This window comes from Diadema antillarum, unplaced genomic scaffold, assembly GCF_040938485.1.
Source record: "Diadema antillarum isolate AM-2024a unplaced genomic scaffold, OU_Dant_1.0 scf00000072, whole genome shotgun sequence".
In the NCBI taxonomy this organism is placed as follows: domain Eukaryota; kingdom Metazoa; phylum Echinodermata; class Echinoidea; order Diadematoida; family Diadematidae; genus Diadema; species Diadema antillarum.
Window position 1 is genome coordinate 2,063,741 of NW_027270961.1, and position 24,813 is coordinate 2,088,553.

General features: G+C 38.2%; 1 protein-coding gene across 1 annotated transcript in view; it reads right to left on the minus strand.

Moving 5' to 3' along the window:
* Positions 1 to 22,172, minus strand: part of LOC139717150 (plexin-B1-like) — a 44,683-nt gene extending 22,511 nt beyond the window's left edge. The window contains exons 1-18 of the mRNA XM_071628651.1: positions 22,146 to 22,172; positions 21,528 to 21,682; positions 20,901 to 21,012; positions 20,276 to 20,418; positions 18,910 to 19,101; positions 17,585 to 17,678; positions 15,993 to 16,223; positions 14,940 to 15,122; positions 12,495 to 12,723; positions 11,633 to 11,772; positions 10,922 to 11,040; positions 10,082 to 10,147; positions 8,997 to 9,071; positions 7,051 to 7,117; positions 4,842 to 4,988; positions 3,133 to 3,280; positions 2,504 to 2,607; positions 725 to 818 (exon numbers count right to left, since the gene is read on the minus strand). Of these exons, the coding sequence (XP_071484752.1) occupies positions 725 to 818; positions 2,504 to 2,607; positions 3,133 to 3,280; positions 4,842 to 4,988; positions 7,051 to 7,117; positions 8,997 to 9,071; positions 10,082 to 10,147; positions 10,922 to 11,040; positions 11,633 to 11,772; positions 12,495 to 12,723; positions 14,940 to 15,122; positions 15,993 to 16,223; positions 17,585 to 17,678; positions 18,910 to 19,101; positions 20,276 to 20,418; positions 20,901 to 21,012; positions 21,528 to 21,682; positions 22,146 to 22,172 (2,326 nt within the window). The remainder of the gene's footprint in view (positions 1 to 724; positions 819 to 2,503; positions 2,608 to 3,132; positions 3,281 to 4,841; positions 4,989 to 7,050; positions 7,118 to 8,996; positions 9,072 to 10,081; positions 10,148 to 10,921; positions 11,041 to 11,632; positions 11,773 to 12,494; positions 12,724 to 14,939; positions 15,123 to 15,992; positions 16,224 to 17,584; positions 17,679 to 18,909; positions 19,102 to 20,275; positions 20,419 to 20,900; positions 21,013 to 21,527; positions 21,683 to 22,145) is intronic.
* Positions 22,173 to 24,813: the final 2,641 nt, after the last annotated feature.

Here is a 24,813-nt window from a genome sequence, read left to right on the forward strand (position 1 = left end):
TGAGTGTCACTTGCAGTCTATCAAAAAGGAGCTCAAGTTGTGTAAAAAAGAAGAAGAAATATAACAGAGTATGACTTGACTCTCTCCCCCAACAACTGTTAAATCTAAGAAATACAATTTTCTTGCGAATGAATGAATGGTAATAAAGACCAACAGTATTACACAGGCAGTATGAAGCTCACACAGCAATTAGCTTTTAGAAGGGAAAAGAAAGCACAATTCATTCTAACTTCCCACAAATGACTCACACTTTACTCACATGCACCAAACTCACAAAGGATTTTTCTTTACTATTCCTACAGAGGGATTCCCTAAATCAGGTGCCCTACCATTGTTTAAATCTACAGACTGTCACAAAATGGCTGATGGGTTATGAACCAGCTTTAAGTCATGTCAACAAATAAGGTCTACATTTCATGCTTAATACTGTAAAAATAGAAAATTTTGCAATTCAGAAATTTATGCACATTTTGCAATAAAAGCATGCAATTATTGTTGCCTATAATATGTAATGATATTTTATCCCTTTGACTGAAATAATTCTACACAACTGACAAAAAAATACTCACATAAAATTTCTCAGTTTGTGTAGTTTTTAGATCTCTGGGCACGTTAAGCTGGCCATATTATCATTGCACATCCAATTCCTTTTTTATTCTATTACCGAGATGAGCCTTCGGGACTATTGGCATAAGGTAAGGCACGTGAGATGAATTATACTCACAGAAGAAATTCTCTGCTGCTCCATTGTACGCTATCGGCCCGGCATTGGGCTGTTCCTGTTTCGTAACCAGGGTCACAGTGGCGCCGTCGTTTATCTAGTAAAAATCAGTGCAATGACTCGTGGTGAGCTGTGTGTACACTACCAGACACTAGAGGGTGTCCTTGCATTTATGCGCACTCCATAAGATGAGACGTGTTTAGATGAGCGTGCATATGGAGGTGTTCACTTGGATGCCACAATATCCTAAAGTGTCAAATACAGGGCATAGTGAATATGGAAATCTATATAACTACAAATCATGTAAGATCGCAGAAGGGTTGTGTTAGAGATCGTAAAGTTACAGGCTCTTTAAATGCTTTGCAAGTTGTATTCATTACTAATTTGGGACCAGTCCACCTCATGTGGGTCCAGCCAATGGCTGGTCTTGGAAAAACTTCCCGATACCAGTAACAGGAGGAAAGAGTTCTAGGAGGATGGTCTTTGAATAATGGTCTCAGGAGGGAGGTTTAAGCTGGATGGTTCGGTGAGGTTGGTTCCCGGACATGATTTTGAAAAGTTGGCCCTGGAAGGATGATTCGGAGAGGAAAGTTTGAAGAAAATGGTCACTGGATGGTGATTGTGGGAAGTTTGTTCTTTAACCCGTTGAAGACGAGTCCCTAGTAAACTTGGGCAAGTGTCTATGGGAAAATCGTGTGGTAGCAAAATCAGCCAGTCCTCAACATGTTTGAACTCTAGCAAGATACTTCTCGGAGGTTGGTTTTCTATGGAAAACTTATCCATCAATGCTGACAGTATAAGGATAATATTTGGTGATGGGTTTGGCATGATCTTGTTAGGATTCAAAGACATGGCAGGTAACATAGGATGCTATTTCTTTTTTTATCGGGGGGGGGGGGGATTGGTGGTAGCTATGGTTATTTGATAATCCTGCAATCATGAGAGAATGGTGGTAGGGGTGGCTGTAGGGGCTGGTTGAAGGGGTGGTTTTGGTGGGTGGTTGTAGGGGTGGTTGTAGGTGTAGCTGTAGGGGATTGTTATAAGAATGGTTGCAGGGTATAGTTGTAGGGATGGTTGTAGAGGGTGGTTAAAGAGGGTGGTTGTAGAGGGTGGTTATCGGGCTGGTTGTAGGGGTGGTTGTAGGTGTAGGTGCGGGAGATTGTTGTAAGAATGGTTGTAGGGGTGGTTATAGGAAATGGTTGCATGGGTGGTTGTATTGGTGCTGGTAGGGATGATTGTAAGGGTGCTTGTCGCGGATGGTTGTAGGTGGTGATTGTATGGGAAGTTGTATGGATGGTTGTAGCAATAGTTGTAGGGGTGCTCGTAGCTATGATTGTAAGGGCGCTTTTAGGGGATAGTTGTAGGTGGTGGTTGTATGGGTGGTTGTAGGTGGTGGTTGTATGGGTGGTTGTAGGTGGTGGTTGCAGGTGGTGGTTATATGGGTGGTTGTAGAAATGGTTGTAGGGGTGGTTGTGGGAGTGGTTGTAGGGATGATTGTAAGGATGGTTGTAGAGGAAGGTTGTAGGTGATGGTTGTATGAGTAGATATATGGGTGGTTGTAGGGTATGGATGTAGGGGTGGTTGTAGGGATGGTTGTAAGGATGGTTGTATGGAATGGTTGTTGGGGTGGTTGTAGAGGTGGTCATAAGGGTGGTTATAAATGGTGGTCGAAGGGAATGGTTGTAGGGTTGGTTGTTGGGGGATGGCAACTTTGGATTCAAGTGATTGTAATGGATGGTTGCTAGAGGATGGGATGGTTCCCAGAGTTAAGTTTTTGCTCACCCCATAATGGCTGAGACTGTTGAGTTGAAGCCATCCCAGGCTTGGCTGGGATGAGGTGTCCTTGTCTCGTAGGATCAGTGCTCCTGCATTACCAGATTTGATCACTACGGGTGGAGAGACATAAAAGACATTCCTATTGGGAAATCTTTCATTTAAACACATTCGTAAAAAGATAATTGATTGCCAATTAGTAAAGTAAAAATTTGTCTGCAGTCATCAACGGTTTAATGCACTAATTCTCAAAATTCGACTCTGAACTGTCCTCTGTACAACTACCACTTAAAAAAATTAAGTCTTTGATGACCTCTGTTACAAATTTGATTAAAATATTAATAACTCAACCCTCAACAAAAAACAGTTACGTCTACCAGCCTTAGTCCTATGAGGTGAAGGTGTACTTTCATATTATGTATCTACAATTATGTAGCTGTCTTTGCACTCTTAAATAAATAGATAAGTAAAAAACTATAGATGAAGATCATCACATTGGGCTGCTAATTTCATGGTCAGATATCATTAGAGCTTGTTGCATGCATCCCAGGACAAATCAAATTCCTTTCAAAGTACAAAACTTCATCACAGAAGGATTGGAACGAAGATATGTGACATATCGGGCCCTTTCAACTGACCAAGGTCAACGTCTGTAGCAGCTCGTTGGAACTTGGTATGTTTTTGCCGGTACATGGCATCCAGAATTTTCTTCTTGACCTGAGTGATGGTGTCCACGTCCAACACGCTCACCTCCACCGTGCCGATCTCGCTCTCCACGTTCAGTTTCTGTGGCAGAAAGGTAAAGTTTGTGTCACCCTGAGAAACTGGTCAAATCTTCAAACTACATGTACCTTTTCTGGCTGTGACTCTTGACTATATGCTGACTGATCATGTGGAAAAAAAAATAGTGTCTTCTCTCCTGATGACATGGTTTATGTCATATCTATTTTCATTTCATTACAGACTTCAAAAAGGTTGTAATTATCTTCAGCAATTTACCAGGAGCACCCATCGACTCTTGATGAGACTGATGTCATGTGGTGACCAACAAACAAACCATTTGAGGTAGGCATAGAGCCCTAGCATCACAATAATGTGAAATGTCTACCGTCTTAATTTCAAACTGGCTGGAAGTCACCAGGAATGTATGGAGGCTTGAGTAACATGTCTACTTTATGCCTACTGGCACGGGACAAGGTTTGAATAAATCTTTGACATAGTAGGATCTAAGATATTAAAAGAATTAATTTGTAATCATATTTCTGAGAAGCATGTCTTGGCATGTTTAGTGTTACAATGTGTTCAGATAATGGAATGCATCTGCCCTTCAACTATCAGCATGAAAGCTGTGCCATATCACAGTGACCTATCAATCAAACAAATGATTCCTGATAGGTTTACATGCAAGCATACACACTTACACGCAAGCACCATGTCACCATGGTAACATGATGAATGCAAGCTCCACCTTCTCATTCACGTCCTAGAGGTCAAACCATACAGATTGTACATGCATACAAAGAATAGAGCAAAACATTCTTCTCTGGACCACAAATGGCCATACATTCTTTGTGACACATGTTCAGCAAAATAAGTTTGGAAGAAAACTTTAGAAAAGTTTGCTTTGCGATGTCTGAACAATTACTGAATTAAAATGAAAGTTTTTCCAATCATTTTGACAAATGAGTCTCAATCAATCTCATCGGGTTCATTTCCTACTCTAATTTGGACTGCCATTCGCAGATGAACGTTTTGAAGACTCAGCGTGGTACAAGCAACAGTGGGACCCATTTTGGAAAACAGTGAACCCAATGGACATCTGCCTGATGCCATGCACAAAATGACTTGCATATGGGTCATTCCATTTTTGCACTACAGACATGATGATGTTACTCTATTTGAAGACCCTACAATTTATAATGTGAAGCAAAGTAAGAAAAAAAAAAGAAGAAAAAAAAGTGAAGTCTGAAATGGAGGGGAGGGGATATAAAGACAAGAAGATAAGAATAAAGATAAGAAATTGATAAAGGTGAGAGCAAGAGAAAGAGATTGAGAGGGAGATATGGTCAGTTGGGTAACACGTAATTTGCTCCTGCAACAATTGCTCTGGTCTTATTTTCCCCAAGGAATTTAAGTTAGGGTTTAATAGGGTTGTGATGGGCTTTTTGGTTTAGTTTGATGAGAGAATTAGGATTAGGGTTAGGGTTATATTTGTGGGGGAGTATTTATGTTTGGCCTAGCATGTAGATATTTCATGGGAGCAATTGTCGCAGGAGAAAATGTCATGGAACCGGTTACTAAACCCAATGAGGGAGGCAAAGAATAAAAAAGATGTCTGTCTACGTACCAACGCAGTGAACTCCTTGCTCTCTGTCAGAAGATTGTCGAAGCTGAGTGAGAGGAAGGACTGGCCAGTGATGGCATCCACGGGACCCTTCTCACACTGGATCTTTAGGGCTTGGTAGAGGAGGTAGAGTGGGTGGCCTACTGACTCCTGGAAGATGGGTCATACAACAGAGTTTTCTTCAGTGTTCATTTCTTTACGCTGTTATGTAACATGCTTGATCAGCTTCATAACTGACAATATCAAAAGGAAGAAACCAGTATAGAATTTGAACCTGCACCCTACAAATGCTTAATGCTTGGTAAAGGCACCTAAATCTGATCTGAAGCCAGTTCAAGGCAACATCAAATGTCTCTCCTCTTTCTTTTCCCCTTCTGATCATAATTCATTACTGTCCAGAAAGACATAATAGCTAGCTTAGATCTGCAATGTAGATGCCTAGATGATGTTAAAGGGCAGGTTCACCTTCATAAACATAAGGATTGAGAAAATGCAGCAATATAAGTAGAACATATCAGTGAAAGTTTGAGGAAAATTGGACAATCGATGCAAAAGTTATGAATTTTTAAATTTTTTGTGTTGGAACCGCTGGATGAGGAGACTACTAAAGCTTGTGAGTCATATGCGTACAACAGTATAAAGAAAATGTAAAGAAAATTCAACATATTTTCACTTTTTTTCGCATAATAAAAGACCACTTGACTTGCCTCTTTCTAAAGGCAGGGGGAATAATATTACCCATAACATATGTCGGTAACGAGTCAAGGGAATGTGTACTTTTTTTCAAAAGATGAAATTTTGTGAAATTCTCTTTTTATTTTCCTTATATTGTTGTACGCATGTGACATCTAAGTCATTCATACACTGCAGTAGTCTTCTCATCCAGCGGTAACTGCACAAAAACTTCAAAAATTCATAACTTTTGAACGGATTGTCCGATTTTCCTCGAACTTTCAATGATGTGTTCTACTAATATTGCTACATTCAGTCAATCCTTATGTTTATGAAGGTGAACTTGTCCTTTAATTAGGCCAAACATGGTGTTCTGCATATACGTGCAAGACAGCTGTCTCCATTGTACAACCCGGGAGGGCTGCATCGTCTTAGCTTTCGTGATGCAGATCTACAGCTCACCAATATGTGAACGGAGAGGATGAAACACAATAAAACAATGGGGAAACTCCAAAACAATGCAAATAGAGGTCATTGATGAGTGCCTCAGTATGTGCACTTTACACATTTTAAAGGAAAAGATGCAAAAGGGCACAACTCCATTTCACTTCACTCAGTGTTAACACCATCCTGACAGATGACAAATTCACAGATGAATGTGTCATAATTCATAATCCTGTCACTTACAATAAAACACGGTGGGAACAACTTTTTGCAAAATATACAGTCCAATTGCTTGCAGCATAATGGAAACAGTAACATGCTGCAGAGTACTACATTTTAATGCTGCCATTTCAGACAAAAAAAAAATCCAACATGACATGCAATATATGAAATTAAAGAGGCATTCCAGATGATTTTCACAATTTCACATCATGTAGTACATAAATCAACAGATCCATGTATAGACTTGTGGAATTTATTGTGGTCCTTGAGCAGAGAAACCAATAATCTAAAGATCTTAAACAAATTACATTGAACAGTGTTGATAACATAGGAGCCTCACATATTTTTGAAGTGTAGCAGTGTAATTCCACTACAATACTGCTTGTTTAACAAGTTCACCTGTGTACAATCCATGCCTTCTTCTTCTGTTCTACTTCCTAGAGCCCCAACTCATGCATTCTTATGGTGAGGCTGCCATGTCATCATCCTTGTTCATTGCAATGTGTTATAAATTTTGAAAACATTCTTATTCCTCATCACAGTCACTATAAATTCTGAAACTCTGTACTCAGTATAACTTATCTATAGTTGTTCAAATGTAAAAGTTTGAAAATCTTCCAGAGGCCCCCTTTAACTGTACTTAAATATTCCAATGGAAAAAAAAAAGAGTTCCATGTTCTATTTTCAAAATACTGATGCACAGCAAATCTAAATCAAACATTTCTTCACCATCAAACAATTTGACCCATAAATTCTACCAACAGTCTAATATCAACACTTAAACATCTAAAAATACTTTATACTCATCATTATCAGATAGGACTTCAGCTATTCTGCAATGATCAAAGATATGTGCAGAACAAAATCCTTCTACCTTCACAAATTTGAACATGGCAAGAGCAATCCAGTTGGTCAGCAGTTTGTCCTCCACGGTCTCCGTTCTAGAAACAAAGTTACACAATTTTGAAATAACATTTTGTCAGATGTATTAGGATGTGATGTCTCAAATGATAAATATTGAGATACTGAAAGATTGGAGTTGCCATTCACTAGAGAGATAGAGAAAGACAGACAGACAGATAGATAAATAGATAGAGATAGATAGATAGATAGATAGATAGATAGATAGATAGATAGATAGAGATAGATAGATAGATAGAGATAGATAGATAGATAGAGATAGATAGATAGATAGAGATAGATAGATAGATAGATAGATAGATAGATAGATAGAGATAGATAGATAGATAGATAGAGATAGATAGATAGATAGATAGAGATAGATAGATAGATAGACAGATAGAAAGATAGACACAGATAGAAAGAAAGATAGATAGAAAGAAAGATAGACACAGATAGACAGATAGATAGACAGACAGATAGATAGATAAATAGACAGATAGATAGATAAATAGATAAATAGATAAATAAATAAATATAAAGATAGACACAGATAGATAGATAGGTAGATACAATGTAAATAGAGATATATACAGACAGATAGGCAGATTGATGGCTAGATAGATAGATACAGTAGTCAGATAAACAATTATAAATATAGATTGATAGATAGACAGACATACAGATATGCAGACAGATATACAGACAGACAGATAAAAGGACAGATAGACAGACAGTTCAATACATAGATGAGAGGAGAGAGAGAGAGAGAGAGAGGGAGAAACACACCACTGTTGTCAGAACAAAGCAGTAATTATCAACAAAAAACAAAATCTGTGTATTTACAAAACAGCAAGAGCACATTATAAAATATTCAAGATTCGGACATTACTTCTTGAAGATTAAAAGCTATTTTGTATTCCTTCATTTAAGCACAGCCGATGTAACTAAGTTTGCTTACGCACTACACTAACACACACAGACAGGCAGCTTTCTCCTACTCTGATACCATTTTAAAAAGCTATAGGGATAATCATCTAAAGGCAGAGAAAAAGAAGAAAACTGGTTAAATCATTGCACTTTGAAGGTGAAGTGCATGTCCAGAATTTTACTTTTGGCCTCATTAACAACTGATGATGAAAGAAACATCGAAATGTCAACATCTAATTTCAAACAATTACAAGTTATTTCACTTTTTCTCTGGAACTGACTTATAATACAATTATACATTATGTTCAAGTTGACCTTCAAAAATAGCTTGATTTAAAACAAACAATGAAAGAACTTATTCATCAAATCAGACTTAGCACAAGATATTTGTTAAATATTAAAGTGTCATGTATTTTCATAACATGATGACATAGTTGCAAACACATTAGTATACATATGAGCTGAGCCAATATCATCTACTCTCAACTTTCAATCATAAAATGTCTCTTGTCTGTAATTCAGCATTTATAATCCTTCCAACTGCCCTAAGAAGAATTATTGCTATGTTTAATATTGAAACAAAACAAAAATTTGATGTCATGGATACAAAATATCTGTTTGATAATTGTTAGAATATCAACAAATGAATATTCACAAATATTTGTACGTTATGGATACAAAATATCTGTTCGATAATTGATAGAACATCGAAAAATGAATATTCACAAAGATTTATATGTTATGATAATGAGAGACTAATGAACCATGACATCATCAACCAATCTAATTAGCACAGTATGCTGTTGTTGTTAACATCACTGTTTAATGAAAACATCAGTTGTCACATGCATAATTTGCACAAACTTTGAATCAACATCCTAAATACCACAGCATTTCAAATACTGCAGTCTTTCAGGGTAAGTGCAAATGGCCCTATTGTTTAACTGCTGTACAGGCATATACATCAGTCTAGCTAAAACGTAAACATACCGTTTGAAGAGATTCTTCATTCTGTTCTTATCTGCAGCTTCACAAATTGTATCAGTCATTAGACTCATGAGTACACTGGAAAAAAAGAAAGACAAAAATCATGAAAACAACTACTGTGTCTATTACCTTTGAAATTATTAGACACAGTGAGTTTTTTATGTGACAGAAGGACTGCCCACCAAACTTATTTACAGCAAGTATTACTGTAAAACATGATATATTCGCGGCATGAAATTTTCACGAATTGGAGCCGACAGCCTTTTTCGCGGCATGAAATTTTCGCGAATTGCCACTGGCGTTCAATGTATGTAGTGTAGACAAAAACTTTCGCGTGCATTTTAATTTCGCGAATTTTGGCGCTCGCGAAATTCGCGAAATTAAAATGCACGCGAAAATTCCTTGTTTTACAGTACATACTCTGAGTGAATACTGTTATATCCACTGTTTGGTTTATGGGAAGTGATTTTATTATTTTTTTTTTAACACCAGTGTTTACAAAGGATTCATGTTAATGTAAATGTAGCTTATAAAAGGAATATCATTAATTTTCTTGTCATCATCTGTAATGACCTGACAGAAGAATACCTGGTCCATGTAATGTATCAACACTGCTCTTCTAAAATCAGTTTTAAAAATGGTTGCAACTGAAGTTGGAAACAGTAGTCTGGACACACTACTTATATCTTGACATTATCAGACAAGTTGTAGTCAAATGGTGAAGAAACAAGGATAAAATGAAAGATGAGTCTTATTTTTTTTTTTGATAATTGCAAAGCACTTCAAAACATATTGTATTAAGCACTATATAAGTATTTCATATTATTATTATTACCATTACATTTTTTGGGGGTAAGTTTCCATTTCAGGTCACCTTCATGGATTTCTCTTTTATTTTCATAGCATTACTAAGTACTGACACTTGGCAAAAAGATACTGATTTCAAAGGTCAACAAACTTTGAATAACACTACAAAGAACAGGGATAACAGATTCGGGTAAGCATGTTATCATTCCAAGAATTAATCATAAATAATACATTTCACATTACTTTTGGCCACTTTGAGATTCTGTCAGAGCTTGACTTACGATGTGAAATATCGGAACTTTCTCTCCATAACCAGAATCACAGTGAGTAGGGAAGCAATGTTGGACCTGCGAATCGAGCATTTCAAGATAAATGTTGATATACCACGTAGCATGCATCCATGGCAAGATTAATGTTAGTTCACACCATTAACATACTAATGTAATCACACCAGCTGAGAGCAGAACATAGTTTAATGTAGGGTAAAAAGAAATATATCATAGAATAATATTATCCCTGCATAAAAGCCCTCATTGAATCAAATATTCCCCTGGCATTTAATCAAGAGGGTTTCAAACAAATTTGTATCATTTATCAGCCAAGTATTCTACATCTGTTTTTCTTTTTTACATAATTTTGTTCTTAAATTGCACCGACATTAGTTATAGCACCTTGTCATATCTATGTATATAGTGATCAAGAGTCATATAACAAACAGGATTTAGGAGAGATATTTTGTGACACATTTGTGAGTCTGCAGCTCAAAGTATATTCCAATTTAAGGATAAAAGACAACAAACAATCCTGGTCCAATATCTTTCATAATTGCACACATATTCCAGATGGTTCCCCTTACTGTCAAACACGGAACTGCATAATTCTAATATCTTATCCCAGACACACAGTATGAGTTCTATTTATCAATGCATTTACATACTCTGAGAAGGACATTAAATGATATATTCTAAATGATCTAGTTTCTTTCAAATCCACATGTGGAATCAATTAGTAAAATATGTACATGTGGCTTTATTGCAAAATATATTACAGACATTTTTTTGTTAGGTTGGGTGTTGATGTGTAGAAGGACACATGTGGTTCTCCAAAGACTAGGAACTTACTTCTGAATAGTACTGGACTTGCTGTTATCAACTGTTTGGATTAAGACTTTCAGGAATTCCTTCTTGCTGAGAAGCTTAGAAAATTCCATCATAGCTCGCTCTTCCATCTCGCTGGGGTTCTACATAGAAAAGGTGTAATGTTATCCCCAAAGGAGGTTATTTTAGATAAAACTCTTTCGACTTCACTGAGTACTTGAAGTGTTACATGACACAACAGTATACAATGAGAGATAGGGCCTAAACAATATGCAGAATAAGAATAAAACAAAAAACAAACAAAACAAACAGATGTTTGACAGAATAACATCTTTCCCGTAAATCATAATCTCTGCAACAGAGTACAGAATCACATGACACAACCCTGGCCACAAAACTCAAATGTATACTCAGACTGTTCTCCTCACATCATTTCAGAGTGACTGTGAGGCATGGACTATGTATCCGCAGCACCGCAGCAGCAGGAAAATTTCCACCGATGTGCTCTATGCAAGATCAAGATCCCCAATAAAGAAGACTTTGACAAGGAATCCCAATGTACCCACCCCCCCCCAAAAAAAAGAAGAATATATATATATATATATATATATATATATATATATATATATATATATATAATTATGTTAGTGAAGTAAATAGGAAAATGTATAGCTCTTAAGTGTTTTAAAATCATAAACAGCAACTTTAGATTGAAGATCTCTTCAAAGTGGCTACCTCTGGGTCTGATGCAAGCGGTTTGACTGGTGCTCCATAGAACAGCATGCTTTTCATATAGTCTTGGTTGCTGACAAATGGCATTCCCAGTCCCTTTAGCTGCTCCTGGATATCACTCATCTCTTGCTGAATGAAGAAGCCTGTCATAGATGGAAGACAAATAGAATCAGGGGGCGGACCAGCAAAAGGAGAAACCTACATGTACCACTTCACAACAGGTGAATTGAATTTGATGGTTGGAGGGGAGCTCATGCAGAAACTTATCATCCTCCGGATATTGATTTGTGAAAGTACACTCAAATGTTGTTAAGATTTCTTCCGCGGACTGTTTATATCTTTATTATGATATGATTCATTTTATGGAATTGTTAATTAATTTTTAATGCTCCAGCATTTTGAAGTAATGAACAGTTGCATACAAATGATTGAACTTATAAATGTATCTTAACTGATGATGTTTATGTTTTTTTTTCTTACGCGGACTCCCGCTTTCTTTTTCTCTCACCCTCATTTCTGCCTCCATAATCCCTATCAGAACTTCCGTCTGTCTTTCTTCCCTTCCTCACTTCCTCTCGAGTCCATATCTGACTGAATATAATATGATGTGCTCATAATGGAAATGCTCTTTGTAATTTTATCATTATTTTATCTATATTGTGTATGTGTTATACTTTTGTAACATCGTGCAATTCAGTCTCTGACTGCAATGCGATCGAAATAAAACCATTAAAAAAAAAAAGAAGAAGAAAAAAAAAGAAGATATCCACCAATCTTTACAGTCTTTCAGTGGCCTATCAGAGGTCTTGCTCTATGTGGAATGGGGGGTGGGGGAGAGATACTTGATGAGGATGATGACACTTACCTTCCACCACCTGTGTCCTCGCATCCTGCATCAATCTCTGCATCTCCACCTCCGTCTCCTTGATGCGGCTTCGGTAGTTGGAGTAGCCGATGGCGAACACGATGGCGAACACGATGATGCAGAGGAAGACGAAGCCAGCAACGACTGCCACGATGATGACAATGATTGAATCATTTCTGGGGTAGGTGATGGTGCCGATGACAAACTCCAGGTTTTCTCCATGCCTCACCTGGGTCAAAGGTCAAGAGAATTCAAACGGGAGCAAGAAACTCTTATCTGAATCACAGCTATGACCATTTGTGCCTCAGTCATGGGGACATTAACCCATTGAGAACGGGCTGATTTTGCTACAACACGCATTTCCCATAGACACCTGCCTGAGTATACTTGGGACTCGTCCTCAATGGGTTAAGAAATATTCGGAGTATACAGTAATTCAGGAATAAATTACTACCAAGTTAGGCAGTTTGAAATGATGAATTCTCCTCCTCAATCTCCTCTCTATCTCTTCCTTCCCCTCTCATCTCAGCTGATCTCATCGTTTCTTCCCACCTATTCCTGTCTCTTTCTCATAAGCAGAACTTCAGCTTCTGCTTCTAATGTAAACCAGTTTTGTATATGTTTTGTCACACACCAAATTTTTGGACGCCTACATAATAGATGCTGACCTTTTAATTGTAATATGTTCTTATGCTTTGTCCCAGTGAGCACTTTATGTTACCATTTGTTGCAAATATCTATTTGGACTGTCATTTGCATCATGAAAACTGAAATGTCATTACATTGGAACAGTTATTGTATATCAGTTATATTTGCTTGAAATCAATCAATCAATCAATCAAAAAAAAACAAGAGACCCGCGGGTCTAGCGCTCACCTGAGTATCGCAAGTTCACCTTTCACGCAGTCACTAATCTAAATTATTCACAGCTCTACCAAAATTTGACCAGGCATTCTCAAGTAGAAGATGAAACTGTACAATAAGGGCCCAAATTTTTTAAGATTCCTTAATTTGGGGGGGGGGGGGGGGGGATTGGGGCCCCCTGGGGCCCTCTGGGTGGGGCATGGTGCCCATTTTTATAAATTGAGATCCTGACCCCCTAGGGATGCTACCTGCCAAGTTTGATGAAAATACATCATGAGGTTTTCAGGAAGAAGATGAAAATGTACAATTCAGGTCCCCATTTGGACCTTCCCAACCAACCCCCCCCCCCCCCCTGCCCCCAAGAGGGGCACCCCTTGATCTCCTATGAACAAACTTGAAAATACAGTCATTAATGTACTCACTCATAGTATTATCTTACCTCTATAACTTCTGATTCTAGAGAAGATTTTTAAAGATTCCTTCATTTTGGGGGTTTGGGGCCCCCCTGGAGGCCCCCTGGGTGGGGAATGGTGCCCATTTTAAGAAATTGAAATCCTAACTCCCTAGGGATGCTACCTGCCAAGTTTGGTGAAAATGGGTCATGGGGTTCTCAAGAAGAAGATAAAAATGTACAATTTAGGCCCCATTAGGACCCCTCCTCACCCCCCTCCCCTGGGTCCCAAGGGGGGCACCCCTGATTCTGCCATGAACAAACTTGAAACTACAGTTATCAATGTACAAACTCATAGTATTAACTTAGCTCTATCACTTCTGGTTCTGGAGAAGAAGATTTTTACAGATTCCTTAAGTTTGGGGCGTTTGGGCCCCCTGGGGGCCCCCTGGGTGGGGCATGGTGCCCATTTTAACAAATTGAGTTCCTAGCCCCCTAGGGATGCTACCTGCCAAGTTTGGTGAAAATGGGTAATGGGGTTCTCAAGAAGAAGATGAAAATGTACAATTTAGGCCCCATTAGAACCCCTCCCCACCCCCCCTCCCCTGGGTCCCAAGGGGGGCACCCCTAATTTTGCCATGAACAAACTTGAAACTACAGTCATCAATGTACTAACTCATAGTATTAACTTAGCTCTATCACTTCTGGTTCTAGAGAAGAAGATTTTTACAGATTCCTTAATTTTGGGGGGTTTGGGCCCCCCTGGGGGCCCCCTGGGTGGGGCATGGTGCCCATTTTAACAAATTGAGTTCCTAACCCCCTAGGGATGCTACCTGCCAAGTTTGATGAAAATCGGTCTTGGGGTTTTCAAGAAGAAGATGAAAATGTAAAAAGTTTACGCACGACGCACGACGGACGACGCACGACGGACGACGGACGACGGACGACGGACGACGGACGACGCACGACGGACGCCGGACGAAGGGCGATCGCAATAGCTCACTTGAGCCTTTGGCTCAGGTGAGCTAAAAAGAAGCGTACACAAAAGAGACCCATTCAAGGCCCTGTTTTATGAATAGATATTATTGATTATATAGTTGATTTCTATCATAGGTCTATGGCAGCCTGTGTGGTAAGGAAAGTTTTTATCGATTACATCTTTTGATAAAACAGGGCCCAAGGATACTGACCACTACGTATGTGGCTTGAGGGTTGTCCAGCGCCTCTCCGTTACAGCCACCAGTGCCGGGGAAGGAGTCCGGTGTGATGCACGTCAGAAAATTGGCTTGTACATCCGAGAGTGTGCATTCTCCGGGGCCGATGCAGACAGTGATAAAGTTTTCTGCACCAGGCAAGGCATTCAAATTTGTTCCCTGTGGAAAGATGGTATGACAGCATGCAGCAGGAGGGGGTCTGACAGATCTCCAGGGGTCTGTTTCATGAAGTCATCACATAAAAGTCTTTATATAAATCTCAGAATGGCCAAAGTTGCCCAATCGTAACTATGCGTGACTTTCAAATTCATTTCATGTAGTGTCTCGTGTGCCTTATGAGCAAATAGTCTCTTGTAAGACTTTCATGAAACGGACCCCAGTTTTAATACCAGACTTCAGAATTAGAGTAACTTTGGTTCAAATCGAGTTTATAGTGAGTACATAAACCAGACATATTTGATGAACTCTTGATTCTTTTCCTTCTTTCATCAATCAGGTCCCAAAATCCTTACTTTTGTGATTGGGTGCCATATCTCTCTATAATGATTTTAACTTGCTAAGAAGTCTCCCTAGGAAGGAAGTCTTGAAAAAGACAAACAGTATTCATCACACTTCCTTCAAACAGCAAAGCTGATGGTAAAGATGAAAATTATCAACAAAACTGGGAAATGCTTAAAACAGGTTGCAGCTTCTTACGATAAACTGCCGCTGGGCCTATAATGCATTGTTCTCTAGAAGTGCTTCAGCTTTCACCAGAGGTTCTATCACTTTCTGATATGGAAAAAAAAAGAATTAGAATTATATTTAGAAAAAAAAAGAGTAGTTTTTTTGCACACAATGACAGAAACATGTCTTTCTAACATCACAGCTCTTTGGCACACTCCTGATACGTATATGTATGTGTACATATTGATACATTTACATACATAAACATCTACATTTCATATCTCATTTACAAGTACTATACTCAAGAAGACCCAGTGAGATAGATGTTTTAAAGTTAGACACAGAGTGACTTGAAATACTTACAGTTATTGTTATCAGCCCACCCTCAGAAGACCCCAGGTTGTAGTTTTCCTCGTTGTAGTCTGGGTTTGGGACGTACGTAAACTGATTCTCCTCAGGGGGTGTATACGAGTATCCATCCAGCGCAAAGCTGACCGAGACTTCTGGGGTCTGTCTCCTCCTCCTCCCAGATGTCGACGAGTTGAACGCAGGAGTCGGGCATTGGAAGGACGTATCCGTCTTGTTGGTGCATGCCTGGAAAGGAGAGATTACCATGAAATGATAGAGATAATCAGTTCACATGTCACTCATCTCATACACTTGTAGGTCATAAGCAATCATCCTTTTAGTTAATCATTCTGAATGGTCACTTGGTCAATTGTGGTCTGATGTACGATTATCTCCTCCTGAATGACAAATTGATCTTCAGGACAGTATATCTATAAGTTTGTTTGATATCAATTTGCAAACTTCCCACTCAATCTATAATCAAACAGTACACTCCATATCTGACCAGTGTCAGCTTCACTTTACTAGCACATTAGCCAGCTGATCTACAAGTTGATCTGATAAGTACTGGATTTACTGACTAATTGGAGGGGAATGAAATAATTTATTATTTCACATTTTGATCTTTGATCTTTTCTATTTCCTTTTACTAAAACAAACACAGGAATGGAAACACATTACATTGATGGGGTGTAATCCATTCCTTTTCATTTGTTACAACTTCAGCTTTGCTCCTTGGTGGCAGTCGTAATCTCCTGTATGAAACTAATTTACTTTCTAATAATAACAATCATTTCCAACCCTGACCCATCAGAAAAACTTTAGGGTTTTGCATTCAGAAGCTATCACTATGCATGTTCATGGATAGCTGGAACAAATGAATACTGGACAAAATTGACAAAATTTGATAAACCAAACTATTGCTCTTGTGAAATGGTAATATTAGCCAATAAAAGGTCCATGACATAAATGACATAGATAGATCTACAAGTTGATTTAGCCAAACATGTTATAAAATGGTGTGATTACCATACAAAGTGAACAGCAAGCAAGGATGTAGATTCAATATTCATCCCGCAACATGTGTATGGGCAGACTAGTCAGTGGGTAAAATGACTACAGACCAGAATGGACTTGATCACACTGCCATTGTACACACTATACATTTTGCCAGAATGATATTTTGCAAATTGAGACATGTACCATGATTTTGCAAGCAGTTGAAATCGTGACTGCTAACAAAATTTAAGACATTCTCATTCCTATCCTCTCCAATGCCACAACAGCTCCATGGTAACAGTGACCATGGTAACAGTGCACCATCAGTGCAACAATGCAGACAAGACACACACGGTGCGCAAGTCCAAGGATTTACACATGTAAGTCATTTCATCATTCTATCTACTGTGGAAGCCTAGTCTAGCAAAAAGTCTCTAGAGGTAAGTCTTTTCCATCTTATTTTGGTTGTGACAAAATGAATTATTCGCATTATTTCTACTACCAACCAAAGGAATCTCTTTTCTGTCCTGTGGGTAGCTTGTTCACAAGCACTGAAGTGCTTCCTCATTGGCCATAAAAACACACATTCAGGATTCCACATGATTTACCACAGTTTCTGTCTCGCCATTGATGACAAGAAGCATCTCTGCTTCCTGCACAAATGTAAATCCACTGCCCGTCACCTCTTGAGTAATGCCACCCCTGGATTGGAACAGATCAGAAAAGAATGACAGTATACTCAAGCCATGTTTGATGATTATGAACAAATGCGCAAAATTATTACTACTACAATATACATTCATCTACGACTTCCAAAACTGATACTACCTACAGCGTATCAGTGGTATTGATGGCCATATGAAAAGTGAACTATAAGAACAGACCATACTGTTATCCTCATCCTTGAAGAAAGTTAAAACTTTGGCTTTTTTTGTAATCATTGACAGTGTGGGGAGACATTTGACAGATAAAGAACATAGCAGACAGAGTTGGTAAATAATCATTACTGGGTCAGATGAAAAAAAAAACAGTTTAACCTTTAATATGTGCAGATTTGAATTACAAAGAGTATCTGTAAAGGGATGGTATAGTATTAGTGGAGATGAGAATTGGGCTTTTAACTTTTTGCGAGATACCATGAAACCATTGATGAAATAATACAGAACATACCATTCTAACAGGAATTCAAAGTTTATTAGATGAAAATCGGTTTTGGAATGGCCAAGACATCCAAAAACAAAGTAAAACAAAGCAATCCTAATAAAAGGTGGGTCCCAGCCATTTCAAAACTAATTTTCATCAAATAAATGTTGAATCCCTCTTGGATTTAAATGCTCTTTTATATTTCACAAAAGGTTTCTCATTATCTCACCTAAAAATGTTAGAAACCTGGAGTTAGGTCTCAACCAAAACTATACAATCCCTTTCATATGAAACCAGAAAAGAGCATTTTTAGTGTGTTTCCAACATTCAGAAATGTCAGCAAAGAAGAATTATTTATTTCAATATTAACATGAAACAAAATGTTCTGATTTTTTTCCCACAGATCACACTGGAATCATGTAATACACTATGTAGTGAAATATTTGTCACATCCCATATGAATTTATTTATCTGGAATGGCTTCTGTTTTGGAAGTTCCAGAAGCAATATATTTCTGTTCTTTTAATCTACACACATTTTAGTAAATTTCAATCTGGTGTTGTGCATATGTATCGAATTGGACTACTCCTATCTAAACTTTCTCAACGATAAGATGTGCTGTAAACTTCAGATGTGTCTATCCAAAAATGAAAGAAGAAAGGTCCTGCAGCTAAGGTCTCCGTGACTTGACGAATTGAGAGAGATGCAAGGTCCATCGTCGTGACAATAATACACCTACAATGTAGACTTGTAATACTCCTTACAGTTGGGTCACACTAAGGTCACTCACGCAGCAATAGCTCCTCCGGGGGAGTAGCCTTCTATCACAGGGTCCCCAACATAGGTGTACTTGCTACCATCCGAAGCATTTCGCACCGCCCCGTCCACTATCAGGATAAGGTCCTCTCCCAGGATAAGGTCCTCTCCCTCCGGGGAGCTGACTTCTGACGGACCTGTCTCACAGGATAGTGATGACGAACTCCTGTTGCGGGCAAGAAGAATGAGGAGAAATAAAGAGGAAAGGGATTACAAAAATCAAATCATTGCACCTGCTTCTAACGGACTGCTTTAACCATGGCATACAGGTGAACAACTGTGGCTTTATCTTGGAAAGACGTTTGCTCGTTTGCTTTTTATTGCAAGTTTGTGTATGAGTGTGTGTGTGTTTGTATGTATGTATGTGTGTGTGTGTGTGTGTGTGTGTGTGTTGGTAGTCAAATTTGGTGGCAAAATAGCTATTAGTAAGAGGTTTTGAAGAAGCCTTCCAAATATTCACATTTAGTCCAAGTAAGCATTTCAACAGTATCACATTTACTTTGCTATAGCTGCAACTTTTTGACTTTAATATTGTCAACCTCAAGGGAATGTTGAAGAAAGTTGCTGCACATAAATACTACATTCACATGATATGCCAAATTTTGTGTGATAATGAACCAGTCTTACAATGGTCTCACTGATTCACTTTCCTGACATTCCACAAGCAGGGCTAAAAAAGAATCATGGTTATGCACTAGTCTTCGTCAAGTCAAAAGAGGGTGCGTTCGAGCACTCTCCTAAAGCGAACTGTAACGTACCGTACCTGCGCCAGAGGAGCGCTCGAACGCTCCCTAAGTGTACCGTACCGTACTGTACCGAGCCAAAAGTGGACCACTTCCCAATGTGCTCCAAAAGCATACAAAAGCGTACCAAAAGTTCGCTGTAAAGCATGCGCGTATCATGTGCATACATACGTCACAATGCAAAGACATCATTCTCTTTGTTTGGGACAGGTGCAAGTAGTTCAAGCACCAGGTGGATGACATTCTTGCTACAAAATGCGTGACCTTTTCTAAAAATAACTCGTGAGGTACGCTTTCTCAACAGAGTGCTCGAACGCTTCAAATCTGGCACAGTTTGGTACGGTACGCGTTGGTTCAGTTCGCTTTGGTTCGCTTTAGAGTGCTCGAACGCACCCAGAGAGAGAGAAAAAAAAAACCCTGACTTATTTACTATTCATTCATTCACTATTGATAAAAAGCCTGGAAGATTGGAAAATAGTTATCCCTTATAACCCAATGGGTCAGTATGTGTAACACAGAGAAGAAATAGTCAGTTTGTATTGTACTTGATGCACTTGGCGTTCAAGGCTTTATTTAATGACTGCATCAACAGCTTACCTGCCATCTTGTATCACACAGTCCACATCTCCTATGGTGACCCGGGCGTCTCTGCCCGTGTTCAGATCGGTTCCCGTGACATCTACGATGGTTCCGCCGGCTGCGATGCCCTCCTGGGGCCTGAAGCCAGTCACTGAGGGATTCTGAGCAGGAAAGAAAAAGGCATGTCAGTACATCCAGTGTGTAAGGGTTTTATCCTACGTGATTTGATCAGTACCTGTTGTGTGAAGTGCTGTATTCTAAAAGACTTGATTAGTACATTCTGTGGGGCATACTGGGATACATGCCTATGCCATTAGACCAGTAAATTATGTGTGTATGGATGTAAGCTAAATGATATGACTAGTAAACTATCTGTGAAGGGACATATCCTGAAATATTGGGTCAGTTGTAGTGTAACATGAACTTCCTTCATAAATCTTATCCTCAAAGTGTCATATCTACTTGTAAGAAAAGTATTGTGAAATCTTCATAGACTGGGGAGGACTTCATGCTGTCAGCATCATGTTATTTTGCTCATACATGTATAGCATTCAATACTTCGGTATCTTTAGCAGTCATGTAAAGCAATTCAATAAACATGAAATGAAACCTCCAACTAAATACACGCTGGAGAGTGAATTACCGTGTAGGTGAAGGAATCATATGTAGCATTGTCAACCAATCCTCCTCTTCGAATTTCAGCTCTGACACTGCCTGCAGTGACACTGGAGACTCTACCCGTCAGACAGTTCACACTACAGAAAGAACAAATTAATGACAGGGTTACACAAAATATTTCCACAGTGCAAGGTTCCAGGTTTTGCAATGGAAAAAGTAAGAAATAGCACATTACATATCCAGATAAGAACTTTCCACTTTCTGACAATTAAATAACTGGTATTACCACTTGTTTTCCCCAACTAACACCCATAAAACAACCCACTAATGGCTGGAATCAAGAACTTACTGCTGACCAACATACATGTACAGGATCTTACACAACAATCCTTACACAACACTTCAAGGACATAGAGAAAAGGCAGCATCAACGATGGACATCAGATTAACTTCACTTCAAGATTGCGTTCTCCATACACTCAAACCAACCTTGAGATGATTCAAGTCACAAGCAAGTTGCAATTGGCAGAAAAAGAAATATCAATCAGGCTGACATGGACTTTGAAATGAAAGAAATACCAAAAACTAATATACTACATTAGCTAAGAAAGCTCTAAAGGACAGCACTTCCAATACTAAACAAGACACTTACCTAAGCCCGGGTACATAGGTGTCGTTTACCACATCTACTGTGCAGTCCACATCGGCAACAGTAATGCTAAGAATATCACTGACATTTTGGCCAAGGTTTGTTCCAGTAATGGTCAGTATGGTGTTGCCCTCAATTGGGCCAGATGTGGGGATGATCTGGATGCAGAAGAGAAAATGACCAACAAAATCTTTGAACCATAATTACTGACCAGAGAGTCATCGGAAAAAGATGCATGCTTTGTCAGAGCATGCCAACCAAATCCAATGCCCCTGATAATGGTTCCACAAGCGAAGACTTTCTTTTTCTCTACAAATATATGAATGCAACATCCATGTGCACATTTTCCATTCACTACTGTACTCCACAATTGTGAATCAAAAATTGTCCAGAAGTTTCCATTTCTTATAAAATAGACAAGCTAAATACCATTATATCTTATATTGTATACAGAAGTTGCCTCTTTTTTTAATCATTAGCGTAATCTGCCTCAGACTGTGAAATGTGTCGGCATAAATGAAGTGAAGAAATTCTGATATAACCTGACAGTTATTGAGATCATTTAAATAATGTATGTCATTATCATATACAACTGTGGAATACATACATCATTTATTACACCAGCTGGACACTGGTTAGCCTCTCCATGATGAATCAAGTCGACAGTACAGTCTTCCTCAGTTAACTGACAATTTGGCTGACACCAGCCACAATTCAGGATGGGGCGTACACTAGTAGACACACAGGAGGTGCAGCTGCCTCCGATAACATTGCAGTCGTACAAGGTCACTGTAAATGAGAGGGAGGTACACAGGTTGAAAAGTTTTTGGCCAAATAAGTTGTATTTTGCATATCTATTGGCAAATAACTCAATTTTTAGTGTATGCGAAAGCAGACAAATATGTCTATTACCTTTCTGCACCAGGAGTGTCACTGTGTGACAGAAATGGCTCATTAAGCGACATTATTATTATCATTATTATTATTATTATTATTATTATTATTATTATTATTATTATTATTATTATTATTATTATTATTATTATTATTATTATTATCATTATCATTACTGTTATTATTATCATTATTTTATCATCATTATCATTATCATTATTATTATTATTATCATTATTATTATTATTATTATTATTATTATCATCATCATTATTATTATTATTATCATTATCATCATCATTATTATTATTATCATTACTATCATCATCACCATTATTATCATATGCTATCAAAAAGTCATGAGGTTCACTGAATCTTAATTTCTTTTGCCCTTTCACCTCCAACCACAGACAACTCAAACTCAACTCTATTTCAGTAAATGTATATCATTATAGAACTTCATATCAACAAGTGAAAACTACTCAATGTCATTTTACTTCGTTATTGCCAGAATTACATGTATAATGCTTGGAATTTCAACCTTGACATTTGACCTTCATTTGATCTTTTCAGAAAGTCATGTCATTACATTGTTCTGTCACAAGCTCACTTGAATTTTACTGAATACTTTTTAAAGGGATGGTAAGGAAATGGTGGAGGTGAGAATTGGGCTTTTAGATTTTTGTGAGTAAAAAATAAATAAATACGCTGTACCCGCTACCACTAGGGATCAGAACCATCATCAGCTATCGGGCAGAAGCTTTGTAGTCTATTGGATATGACACCTGTCTTGCAATCAGGAGGTTGTGGGTTCAAATTTGGCCAGACTATTTAGGCCCATGCATGTTTTATCAACGCCTTTAATCAAAACACTGAATAAATACTCGGATCACCTAATCAGTATCTATAAATGTTGATGAGGAGCAACCTGTCAATCGGTTGCAATGAAAAAAGAAAAAAAACTCGATGCAGGAATCAATAATCGTTATGTCTGTGATGTCACTAAATGGCTATATGTGACCCTGCACCTCAAAACAAACAAAAAGTCGCCAGACATGAATTTTTAGTTAAGACCATATTCTGAAAGAGCAGACATTAAGCTTTAAAATGATGTATAACTCAAATCAAATGGACTCTCCTAACCTATCTAAATATTGGAAAGAAAGCACAAACTCAGGAAAAGTGTGAACTGAGAAAAGAGGCTCTAAAGTACAGTGTCTATTCAAGCGCTTAATCTTTACCAAACCGCGCTGGCTGTGCGATGAATGGGACAAAAAACAGGAAGTAAACCACCAGAGTAACAACAATGAAGGGATTATCAGATTAAACTGAAATTAAGCATGCCTCATTAACACATTCTGTCTATAATCAATGCAAACTTTCAAAGCAGTAGCACTGTCCTTTCAAAAGTTATTAGAGTTGAAAGTGAAGAGTGTGGACAAAGTTTTTCAGAAATGAAAAGGGGATTCTAAAGACACACCTAATCACACTATTCTACCAAAAATGTTCGAGAAAAACTGCTAAAAAAACACACTTTCCCGCCCGTTTTATGATACCAAATTTTAGCATAATGTAAAAGAAGACCCGCTCTTTCAGAAAATATGAACAAGTCAAGTTCGGCTAGGTTGACCCATTTCACTTATTTTCGGTCCACACGCAAAATCAGTGTGTGCGACTTTATGTTCGTTTTGAGGTGCACTGTCACATATGTGACCGTGCACCTCAAAACGAACATAAAGTCGCACACACTGATTTTGCGTGAGGACTGAAAATAAGTGAAATGGGTCAACCTAGCCGAACTTGACTTTTTCATATTTTTTGAAAGAGCGGCTCTTCTTTTACATTATGCTAAAATTTGGTTTCATAAAACGGGCAGGAAAGTGTGTTTTTTAGCAGTTTATCTCGAACATTTTTGGTAGAATTGTGTGATTAGGTGTGTCTTTAGAATCCCTTTTTCATATCTGAAAAACCTTGTCCACACTCGTAACTTTCAACTCTAATAACTTTTGAAAGGATAGTGCTACTGCTTTGAAAGTTGGCATTAATTATGGACAGAATGTGTTAATGAGGCATGCTTAATTTCATTCTAATCTGATAATTCCTTCATTGTTGTTACTCTGGTGGTTTACTTCCTGTTTTTTGTCCCATTCATCGCACAGCCAGCACGGTTTGGTAAAGATTAAGCGCTTGAATAGGCACTGTACTTTCAGAGCCTCTTTTCTCAGTTCACGCTTTTCCTGAGTTTATGCTTTCTTTCCAATATTTAGATAAGTAAGGAGAGTCCATCTGATTTGAGTTATACATCATTTTAAAGCTTAAAGTCTGCTCTTTCAGAATATGGTCTTAACTAAAAATTCATGTCTGGCGACTTTTTGTTTGTTTTGAGGTGCAGAGT